The 12,262-nt window shown below is 40.0% G+C and overlaps 1 protein-coding gene across 2 annotated transcripts in view; it reads left to right on the top strand.

The window, feature by feature from the left end:
- The window catches only part of UBE2F (ubiquitin conjugating enzyme E2 F (putative)), a 131,111-nt gene that overhangs the window by 46,394 nt on the left and 72,455 nt on the right, over positions 1 to 12,262 (top strand). For both annotated transcript variants that reach the window (XM_054044032.1, XM_054044033.1), the window contains one exon: positions 10,651 to 10,718. In XM_054044032.1, coding sequence (XP_053900007.1) covers positions 10,651 to 10,718 — 68 coding nt within the window. The remainder of the gene's footprint in view (positions 1 to 10,650; positions 10,719 to 12,262) is intronic.

Raw genomic sequence — 12,262 nt, forward strand, 5'->3', positions numbered from 1 at the left:
CGTTCCACCGTGGAGCTGGGGGTAACCTCAGTGTTTGCAAACCCACTCGTTGGTTGCTTCCTCAAGGGCCTTGACAGGTTGTTCCCGCACATTCGTCAACCTGTCCCTGCTTGGGACCTCAATTTAGTCCTGTCCGTTCTCACAGGCCCCCCCTTCGAGCCGCTGGCTTCGTGCTCGCTGTTATATCTTTCATATAAGGTCACGTTCTTGGTGGCTATCACATCAGCCCGGAGAGTGTCGGAACTCAGAGCTCTGACATCTGAGGAGCTCGTTAGCCCGCTAATGTTGATTTTCAGTACTCTTGGAACACTGGGGAACTTCCAAAGGACTAGAAGAAAGTTAACGTTTTGCCAATATTTTAAAATGGTAAACAGGTAATCTTAGGCCTGTCAGCCTGACATTGATCCCAGTGAAAATAGTGGAGTGACTGATATGTGACTAGATTAATAAAGAGTTAAAGGAGGGGGTAATTTAATTAATGCCAGTCAACAGGGGCCTGTGGAAAATAGTCTTTTCTCCTTTTTCTCCCTGAGCTATTCTTGTGCTCCTTCATTATGACCACTCCCTGTTCTAGTTACCTGTAATCAATGGAACTACTCAAAATAACAAACACTCGGTCCAGTTGTAAGTATTTGCAGGATCAAACTCTTATTATAGGAAACTACTTTGAAAGCTCAATGTCAACTCAGTTTGTAGCAGGAGGAAGCCTAGATATAGCCAAAAATTATCAGAGTTCTGCTGCTTGTTTGTGAAAAGGAAGCCCCTGTCACATACAAGTTATTATACTAAACTGCAGAAATCCAGTTAGTACAGTAATTATGCATTTTATTTCTGTTTATCACAGGAGTTTAATTGTTTTGAACATGTGCCTTTTGGGTATGTCACAGTTGTAATAGATTTATTTATATTAACATAAATGAGGATTTGCATTTAATGAATACTGTCTCTATCATCTGATTCTGGACCTTTGTCATAATTAGGATGCTTGTAAATTATGTGCCTCAGAAATGATTTTATAGTAGCTAATATGTAAAGTGTGTGCCCTCAGACAGGTGTGCAAACAAGATTCTGAGTTTGAAGAGAATAATATTTGGGCTTCATGAAATATACACCTAAAATACTCAAAATGTAACATGTATGCACTGTTGTAGCTGTATTGGACCCAGGGTATCAGAGACAAAGTGGATGAGGTAATATCTTTTATTGGACGACATTTTTTGGGAAAAAGAAGTTGATCCAATAAATGATACTATCTTGTCTCTCAAAATATAAGTTTTTCTGGGGTTGATCAATGTTTGCCCAGGGGGCCAACAGTCCTTACAGATCTTTCTTGTTTTCTGGGAACTAACTTTGTGGGAGTGTGTTGCTTCAAAGGCCGTCAGTTTTTATATAGTTCAAGGCAAACAATTTAAAACACTAATATTTTACTCACAAAAGATATTTTGACTAAAGATAACCCCCACTAATTAAAAGCTCTCTGTATAAATGTTAAAATATGTGCTTGTTAACCTCTCATATTAAATTTTTTTATTTCCAAATCCTGCAGGAAAAAAAATCTAGTTTTTTGTTTTGTTTTGTTTTTTGTCAGAAACTAGATCTGCTTAAATTAAAAAAGGATAAGTATTTGCTATCAATGTAAGTAAAGTGTCTGGTATATATAACTTTTAATATATTGAACCATAGGCTGCCTACATTAGAAATTAGTCTGTGTACAGTAATTTATTTATAAAACCCTGAATGTTAAATTAAATAATGTAATGCATTGACACCAGTTGGATTTACTGATTTAAACTTGTTGAGATCTTGCTGGAAAGTCCTAGGGGTGAAATTGGAAAGCTAGTACTGAAGTGCTATCTGCCCCTGTTTGAGTAAAATACATGTTCTCCCAGTTGAATGTTTTCCCCACATTACCTCATAATTTAGGGTGTTCAGAGTGGAGTGGGCTTTGTTTCAGGCCTATTTAACATTTCAGTTGAGTTAATAGGTTCTTTTTTCCCCCCTTCCCCAAGTACATCTATTTATAGCTTTAAATACTGGCAAGTATGAAAGTTCAGAGCCACTGACTGTAGGACTTGCTTTCAACTGTATCCTTTGTGGCCTGTCCTAGTTATCGGACGTTCTTCATTTAAAACAGTAAATTGGATGTAATAATACTTTGCACTTACATAGCACTTTTTAATCTTCCAGTCCTTACAAACATTAACTAATTAGTAATACATTTAGATTATAAAGAAAAATTAAATTTAAGACTAAATCGAAGGGGAAGGGATGAATACACTCTTGGATTGCTGCTTAAAGACATAACTTTATCTAGTAAAAAGGAGGTCTCTGGAATTAGAATGGCAATCACATATCCCTCCCCTTCCCTTGGGCATTAGTTTCCCGCCTCTCTCCCCTCCCCTTTTTTTTATGGGCCATCCCTATATAGTAGCCTTCTAAAAATATTTTTTTTTTTAATTCTTTTTTACTTTAGAACACTATTTTTGGTGGGTGCAATAGCTTCACATACTTTAACTTTTCCCTTGTATTGCCGTTGAGAAAAAATGGTATCCTTATTCTTTCTGTACCAGTCCATAGTAGTGTTGTGACTCAAATGTAAAGAACTACCATTTTGGGGAGGTTAACCACTTGTTGGAGGATGCCATGTTGTCACATGAAACCGGCCAATGAGAGCTGTGGGGGCGGTGCTTGCGGGCACGGGCAGTGCACAGAGACCCACTGTCCCTCCTACCCCCAAGGGGCGCGCAGAGACATGCCAGAAGCAGCAGCTGGCCGCAGCCGCTTCCGGGAGCAGCATGGGGCTATGGCAGGCAGGCAGCCTTCCTGAGCCCTGCTGCACCGCCGGCCGGGAGCTGCCTGTGGTAAGCACCTCCCGGCCAGAGCTCGCACCCCAATCCCCTGACCCAGGTCAGAATCCCCTCTTGCATCCAAACTCCCTCCCAGACCCCACATCCCTCCATTAATATAGTAGAAATGTGCGGCCCATGACGACTTAGCAAAATTTGTGAAGTGGCCCCCGCTGCAAAAATTATTGCCCATTCCTGCTATAAGGCAAGACAATAATACTGGTTTGTCTTTTGAGAAAGTTTATCATGTAAGTCTCTCTTTCAAATGAGTGAAAATAATATGTAGTATGTGATTTGTATTCATTGTAGTCAGATTTAGAACATAAGAATGGTCATACTGGGTCAGACCAATGCTCCATCTAGCCCAGTATCCTGTCTTCCAACAATGGCTGATGCCAGATGCTTCAGAGGGAATGAACAGAACAGGGCAATTGTTGAGTGATCCATCCCGTCTTCTAGTCCCAGCTTCTGGTAGTCAGAGGTGTAGCCATCTTGGCTAATAGCCATTGATGCACCTATCCTCCTTAAACTTATTTAATTCTTTGTTGAACCTGTTTATTCTATTTTCTAGATCATTTATGAATGTGTTGAACAGCACTGGTCCCAGTGCAGATCTTGGGTGACACTGCTATTTATCTCTCTCCATTCTGAAAACTTCCCTTTTGTTTCCTGTCTTTTAACCAGTTACTGATCCATGAGAGGACCTTCCATCTTATCCCAGGATTGCTTACTTTGCTCAAGAGCCTTTAGTGTGGGACCTTGTCAAAGACATTCTGAAAGTCCAAGTACTCTATATCCACTGAATCACCCTTGCCACATGTTTGTTGACCCCATTAAACAATTCTAGTAGATTGCTGAGGCATGAGTTTCCTTTACAAAAGCCATGTTGACTCTTCACCAACATATTGTGTTCATCTATGTGTCTGATAATTATGTTCTTTACTATAGTTTCAACCAATTTGCCTAGTACTGAAGTTAGGTTTACTGGCCTATAATTGCCAGGATTGCCCCTGGAGCCTTTTTTTTTTTTTTTTTTTTTTTTAAATATTAGCATTACATTAGCTATCCTCCAGTCATCTTGTACAAAGGCTGATTTAAGCAATACATTACATACCACAGTTAGTAATTCTGCAATTTCACAATTGAGTTTCTTCAGAACTCTTGGGTGAATACTGTCTGGTCTTGGTGACTTATTACTGTTTTATTTATTGATTTGTTCCAAAACCTCCTCTATTGACACCTCAGTCTGGGACAGTTCCTCAGACTTGTCACCTAAAAAGAATAGCTCATGTGTGGGAATCTCTCATCCTCCGTAGTGAAGACCAGTGTAAAGAATTCATTTAGCTTCTTCACATTGGCCTTGTCTTCTTTGAGTGCTCCTTTAGCACCCTGATCGTCCAGTGACCCTGGTGATTGTTTGGCAGACTTCCTGCTTCTGATGTAGTTAAAAAAATTTCTGCTGTTAGTTTTGTGTCTTTTGCTAGTTGGTCTTCAAATTCTTTTTTGGCCGGCCTGCCTAATTATACTTTTACACTTGACTTGCCAGAGTTTATGCTCCTTTCTATTTTCCTTAGTAGGATTTTACTTCCAATTTTTAAAAGATGCCTTTTTTGCCTCTAACTGCATCTTTTATTCTGTTGTTTATCCATAGTGGCGTGTTTTGGTCCTGTTACAATTTTTTAAAATTTGGGGTTGACAGTAGAACCTCAGAATTAGGAACACCTCGGGAATGGAGGTTGTTTGTAACTCTGAAATGTTCATAACTCTTAACAAAACGTTATGGTTGTTCTTTCAAAAGTTTACAACTGAACATTGACTTAATACAGCTTTGAACCTTAATATATAGAAGAAAAATGCTGCTTTCTCTATTTTTTTTTAGTAGTTTATATTTAACACAGTCCTTTACTTTACTTGCTTTTTTGGGCGGGGTTTCTGCTGCTGGCTGATTGTGTACGTCTGTTTCCAAATGAGGTATGTGGTTGACTGGTCAGTTTGTAACTCTGGTGTTCCTAACGCTGAGATTCTATTGCACATTTAATTTGAGCCTGTATTACAGTGTTTTAAAAAAAGTTTCCATGCAGCTTGCAGGCATTTCACTCGTATGACTGTTGCTTTTAATTTCCATTCAGCTAGCTAGCTTAATTTTTGTATAGTTCCCCCTTTTGAAGTTAAATGCTACTGTGGTGGACTTCTTTGGTGTTCCGCCCCCCCCCACAAGGATGTTAAATTTAGATTCCTGTATTGCACCTTTATATATAAAAAAATCTTTTTATAATATGAAACACAGTAAAAATAATATAGACGTACTGTAGCAAAGTGCACATGGAGTTGTAGAGGAAAAAAGTGTGTGTAGTAATATAGATTAATGCAAATGTAAAGGGTGAAAAAGATAGTTTTAACAATCTCTTTAAGAGATTGAGAGAGAAGCTTAATTTCATTCTCCACAGTTGAGAAGTGGATTCCCTTGGCCCCTTCCTTTAGGCAGCCTCACAAGATGATGCCATGGGCCTGCACTGTGACTGTACAGGACTCTTGTATTTGCTGGATCGGAGGTATGGAAGTCCATACTGACCCATGCTCTTTGTAAATGGATGAAGTGTGCTGAGGTTCACTAGTTTCTTTACCTCGAGATATACTTTGAGGGTTACCTAACTTTCAGCCCTCTCTTCGTATCTGCAATTTTTTGTGCACTTTTCCTGAGGAGTGTGGTTTAACAGGCTTGTCATTCCTATATGAAATTGAGATCCTGTGTTTCCTCTGGGGTTCTTGAACTATTTGGAGGATTTTTGTCAGCCTGATTGCCTTGGTATGCAAGCAGATAGTTGGAGTCCTTTGTTTTTTCTCCGTGTTTGCATCTGGCGGGAAGGTGGTAGTCTATGTGCACATTCTTGTTGCTTGGAATCCTTTGGAATTTGTATTCCTGCTTTGTGGGTTTGTCAGTTAGTTAAGATTCTGTAGATCTTTTGGTGGATTTAATTTTCTTTTACATAAATGCATGTGTGTATGCACAAACATTTGCAAACACTTTTTTTATAGAGGCGTAAATAATGAATACAAAAGAATTGAGAATCAGTTAAGACGTACCTGACGCAAACCCACAAAATCAAGGATATGAAAAGTTGTCAGTTGGCATTGCATACACCCTTTACTCCACTCACTAGCACACAAATTACCATTACCACAACTATCATATACCATGTACTGCAACCTTAATTCTGCATGCCTTTCACCTTGCTGTACACACTCCTTTAACATACTATTCCTCCCCAATACCCACCCAAGCACTAGTAGTTGTGGATGTTTGCTGGTACGGCTGGTTATATTGTAGGAAGGAAGTTTGGTGAAGGGTTTTGAGCAGAAGGGCAGCTGAAAGGGAAAATAGAGTGCTTGAATCCCTACTGGGACGGAATTGTGGTGCATGGTTTATGGTGTACAAAAGAATGAATAACTTTATTTTTTTGTCGTCTCTACCATATTATAACTTTGTACCACATTTGAGATTTAGTATCCTTGAGTACACTGCACATCATTGTCCTTGACAAGCTCTCTTTCTGACCCTATGTTATACTGGACAACAACTACATATACCTCTGTATATAGTCTGTAAAGGAGATTATTGTCTCATCAGTTATTGACTTTGTAGCTATTAAAAACAAAAATGGGTGCTTAAAATTAGGCTCCAGAATCTATATTTAGAATCCATATTTAGGATTAATTTTCAAAGTATTGAGCATCCAGCAGCTCCCTTTGACTTGAACTTTAGGCATCCATTTTTGATTAGACCACGGTATCAGACTGAGTTTGTATGTCAACAATACAGCACTTCGCCTTGTAACAGAATGATTCAAGTTCTGTAACATCTGTTTTGATAGCTTGCTATAATGAAACTCAGCTGGCTGCTGTCTCCATTTAATCAACAGGAATTAGTAACTGTAAGGATAAATGTATATATTAATTAAAGATTGAATTGGCGTTAGCAGCATTGCCAAAAAAAAAAAAATCAGTGGCTGGAAGTTGGCGGTGTATTCATTTTATTACAGTGTATTGAAGACTCCTCCTTACTCAAAAACACTAAGAAGAAAGATGGTAAAATCTGAAATAATTTGTTGGGGAGAAGGATTGATAATTCTGTAGCAAGTTGCATAATTTAAATCAGAGATATTTTGTTGAGACTCTTCAGTCATAGTGTGTAGTAGTGATTTTCATTTGGTATGAGTTGTATCTAAAGAGAAAAAGCATTTTAAAGATATTCTGTAGGGCTGTCCATTGCAGTTAACTCATGATCAACTAAAAAAATTAATTGCAGTTAATTGCTGTTTTAATCACACTGTTCAACAAGAGAATACCAATTGAAATTGATTATAAATATTTTTGGATGTTTTTCTACCTTTTCAAATATATTGATTTCAATTACAACACAGAATACGAAGTGTACAGTTTGTGTGGGTTGTGTACTAATGTTCTGTAGTTCTGCATGGAGGCAGCTGGGGATGCTGCTTGAGGGGATGTGGAAGACCAGCCCCAGCCTGTCCTCATAGTCTTTAGACCCCATGACATTATTGAAGCCCGACATTTTTTGTTTGATCCTGGTCACTTGCAGTGACCCCTGCAGCATCCCACATTCCCTCAGACAGCAGGAGGGCCCCAAGATTGTCAGCCCCTGACCATCTCCTTTTCCATTCCAGGACTCTCTCCTATGCCTCTTACACTATCATAGAATCATAGAATCTCAGGGTTGGAAGGGAAGGGACCTCAGGAGGTCATCTAGTCCAACCCCCTGCTCAAAGCAGGACCAATCCCCAGACAGATTTTTGCCACAGAACCCTAAATGGCCCCCTCAAGGATTGCACTCTCAACCCTGGGTTTAGCAGGCCAGTGCTCAACCCACTGAGCTATCCCTCCTCCTCCATGACACAGCCAGCCCATGTATGTCTACATTGAAAAATCCGTGGCACTGAGGCTCAGAGCTGAGGTCATCTGACTTGGGATCACTGAGCTTGGTCTGTGGGGCTAAAAATATTGGTGTATAGATACTCAGGAGCATGAGTCAGCTGACCCTGACCAGCTGAGGCCATGCCACAGCTCTTTTATTGTAGTGTAGACATACCCATAGTGACATCTTACGAGCTGTCTGCTCAACAGGAAGCTTGACAAAGAGACAGAAGATGGGAACTGACTATAGTCCTGGCAGCATGACATCATGAGTAAGGCTGAGTGTCTGTCAAAGAGATCATGGAAGTCATGGATTCCGTGACTTTCTGCGACCTCCATGACTTCTGCAGCAGCCAACGTGGCTGACCCCAAGGCTGCCCGAGCAGCTGGCTCCGGGGCCAGCTGCTCAGGCGGCCCCGGGGACAGCCATACCAACCACTGCTCAAGTGGCCCCGGGCAGCTGCCCCCAGAGTCCCCCCAAGCAGCAGCCAGTGCGGCGGGCCCTGGGGGCAGCTAGAACAGCCACTGCTCAGCGGCCCCTGGCAGCTGGCCCCAGGGACCGCCCGAGCAGTGGCTGTTGTGTCTGGCCCCGGGGTCCACCAGGGAGCAGCGGCTCCGGGGCCCCCAGCTAAGATTTAGTCAGGGGTATTTACAGTAAAGGTCATGGACAGTGAATTTTTCTTTATTGTTCGTGGCCTGTCCATGGAGGAATTGGGAAGTATTGTGGACAATATTTTAGAACAAGAACATAAGAACAGCCATACTGGGTCAGACCAAAGGTTCATCTCGTCCAGTATATTGTCTTCCAACAATGAACAATGCCAGGTGCTCCAGAGGGAATGAACAGAACAGGTAATGTGATCCATCCCCTGTCGCCCATTCCCAGCTTCTGGCAAACAGAGGCTAGGGACACCATCCTTGCCCATCCTGGCTAATAGCCGTTGATGGACCTATCCTCCACGAATTTATCTAGTTCTTTATTTAGCCCTATTATTGTCTTGGCCTGCTGCCTATTAATTTCATTTGGTGATCGCTAGTTCTTGTGTTATGAGAAGGAGTGAATAACGCTTCCTTATTTACTTTCTCCACACCGGTCATGATTTTTCTAGACCTCTGTCATATCCCACTTTAGTCGTCTCTTTTCCAAGCTGAAATTTTATCAATCTCTCCTCATATGAAAGCTGTTCCAAACTCCTAATTATTTTGTTGCCCTTTTCTGAACCTTTTCCAATTCCAATATATCTTTTTTGAAATGGGGTGACCACATCTGCACACAGTATTCAAGATGTGGACGTACTATCAATTTATATAGAGGCAATATGATATTTTCCGTCTTATTATCTATCCCTTTCTTAATGATTCCCAACATTCTGTTTGCTTTTTTGACTGCCGCTGCACATTGAGTGGATGTTTTCAGAGAACTATCCACAATGACTCCAAGATCTCTTTCTTGAGTGGTAACAGCTAATTTGGACCCCATCATTTTTTATGTATAGTTGGGATTATGTTTTCCAATGTGCATTACTTTGCATTTATCAACATTGAATTTCATCTGCCATTTTGTTGCCCAGTCACCAGTTTTGAGAGATCCCTTTGTGGCTCTTCACAATCTGCTTTGGACTTAACTATCTTTAATAGTTTTGTATCATCGGCTAATTTTGCCACCTCACTGTTTACCCCTTTTTCCAGATCATTTATGAATATGTTGAATAGTAGAGGTCCCAGTACAGACCCCCGGGGGATACCACTATTTACCTCTCTCCATTCTTTTAACCAGTTATCGCTCCATGAGTGGACCTTCCCTCTTATCCCATGACAGCTTACTTTGCTTAAGAGCCTTTGAGGGCCCTTGTCAAAGGCTTTCTGAAAATCTAAGTACACTGTATCCACTGGATCCCCCTTGTCCACATGCTTGTCAACAGAACTCTTTAGATTAATTTCTAAAGTACCAAAACATGTAACATTTTATCTGTTTTCTAAGGTATATTTAGCTAAAACAGTTATGGGGAAAAGGGGAGAAAGCAAGAGAGAATGGTGAAGAAGAAGAATACTACAGAAAGTTGGGAAGCCACAACCTTATTTTTAGGCTCTACTGTGGAAAAATATTAAACATAAAAACAATATTCTTTAGTTTTCTTACAATCATGTTGCAAAGCCCCAACTTTTTTCCATTGAACATATTTTGAATATAAGGAAATACCATAGTTTCTCAGAAACCACTTTGATTAAAAACTCAAGGAATTTTGTCCATCAGTAGCATCTGAATTTTCAATCTAACCATTGACCGCTTTGCAGTATTTTCAGGACTGAATTACTTAGGCCTGGTCTTTTTGTACCGGTCTCATGATTTTGGTTAAAAGTGTGATTTTTTTTTTTTTAAACCAAATTAGTTATACTACTACAACCTCTAGTGTGGACACAATTATACTACTTTAAAGGTCCTTTAGATGGTAAAGCTTTTTCCCCTCCTATATGGGTATAAAATATACCTCTGTAAGCATCTGTATATCAATATAACCACACGAAGGAGATTGTACTGCTTTAACTATATCACTGTAGTTGTTATTGCCAAGTGTTCATAAAGTGGGTCTTGCAGATGGATTTGAATAATGAGATAGTACTGGCCTTCTCCATCAGCTTGGGGAAGGTGCTCTATGCAGAGGTGTTGGTATGGAAGAAAGCATGAAAGCAAGCAAGCTTAGAGATGTAAGGCTGACAGTAAAATGACATATTTTAAAAAGATATGGTGCAAGACCCATATTTCAGTGATGTTGTGATGATCAGAATGTAATGATGACTATACTGTATCTTCTTTGTGCTCATTTAACATTTGTTTCTCTTTCTCTTTGTTTGTGTTGTGTTTTTTTAATAGATGAGGGTTATTACCAAGGAGGAAAATTTCAGTTTGAAATTGAGGTTCCTGATGCCTATAACATGGTGGTGAGTATTTAAGTCATTTTTCTCACTTGAGACAAGGTAGATGAAGTAATATCTTTCATTGGACCAACTTCTGCTGTGTCAGAGACAAGCTTACAAGGAGCTCTTCTTTGTGTTGTGATTTGCATTTTCTGCAAATAATGGAATTTCAGATAACTCTGTGTTTTGCTAAGTTGTAGGTAAGAATCTCCCATATCTAGTGATGTCACCAGTGTTATACTTCTGTGGCTAAAGTTTCATAGGAATGTTCCTTTGAAGATGAAAAGATCTGGTCTGGAGGCTGTTTCTGTTTGCAGCAGTCTGGAGTAGCCTACTCAGGAGTACAGACTAGAAGTTGCACCAGTCACATGTGAAACTCTCCCTGCGAATTCCTCCCATTCCCTCTGCCTTCTTATTTTGTTTGGTGTATGCTTAAACGTTCCTATAGTAAACCAACGTGTTCCTGGGGAAGCCTAGCACGTTGGCAACTCATCCTGATTGGGGACTCCATATGCTACTGTAATATAAGTAAGCATTCCACATTCTTAGTTCTTTCAGCTGAGATTAATTGTCAGAGAACCCTGATCTAATGAATCTAATTTGAAGTGAAAGAAGATCAAAGAATTCTTCTATTTTCTTGTTCTATTAAAAAATGGCTTGGTTCTCTTGGTTTGCCATTGCTACGTAGCTGATTTTGTGTGTTGTGACCATTCAAGGTGACATAGAGTATAGGATCGTGACTGAAGGGCTGTCTGAAGGCTTGGCACTGAGACTGAACTACTCTAGGATAGGATCCAAGCATTCCAGCCCTTTAGATTTTCTCCAGCACCAAGGTTTGGGTATAGAGCATCATTTTAAGGAGCTGTGCATGCCATAGAACTAACAGGCTTCAGTATTTTCCTCTGTGCCAAAAATATCTGCTTCAGACTCCGTGCTTAATTTGGTGTCCCTCTAGCATTTTCCACACCCTCTTCATTGAGAGTGGAAGGGGAAGACAGCTAGCTTTCCATCTCGAAAGCCCTATGTGTCCTTTTCCTCATTAAAGCGAGGACTTTCCACAATCCTCTAGCCACAGAACAGGCTCTGCAGAGGCAGTGAATTCCCACCACTGTTCCCTTCACCTTATTCACAGGGAGCTGGACTGAGCATTTAGAATGTGTCCTTAAAATTTTGAAGACCATGAAGACTTTGGATTAACGGACAGAGACCAATGTATGAGACAAGGCACAGGAAGATTATTTCTGTGGAGCGATGTTATCAGAACCATTTTATATCTTGGCTGAGGACTTTATATATAATGAATATTGTAATATGGAGAACTTGGATGGAATAACTTGCTGTTGCTAAGCTATTAGAATTGTTTGACTTTCCTTTGACTTACTTACAAAACTAGAGCAATGAGACTCTGTTTTGGAATCTGATTTTTTTTTTAAATGTGCATTTATCCAGATGCATTAAAAATGAGCTATAGCATCTGTTGGAGCTACATGCTGAATTGAGTTTAGTGATGTCACTGTAAAATAATACAAATCTGTATCAAGATTTAAAAACCCAAGAAATAGTCAAAT

Source organism: Malaclemys terrapin, chromosome 11 (genome assembly GCF_027887155.1).
Source record: "Malaclemys terrapin pileata isolate rMalTer1 chromosome 11, rMalTer1.hap1, whole genome shotgun sequence".
In the NCBI taxonomy this organism is placed as follows: domain Eukaryota; kingdom Metazoa; phylum Chordata; order Testudines; family Emydidae; genus Malaclemys; species Malaclemys terrapin.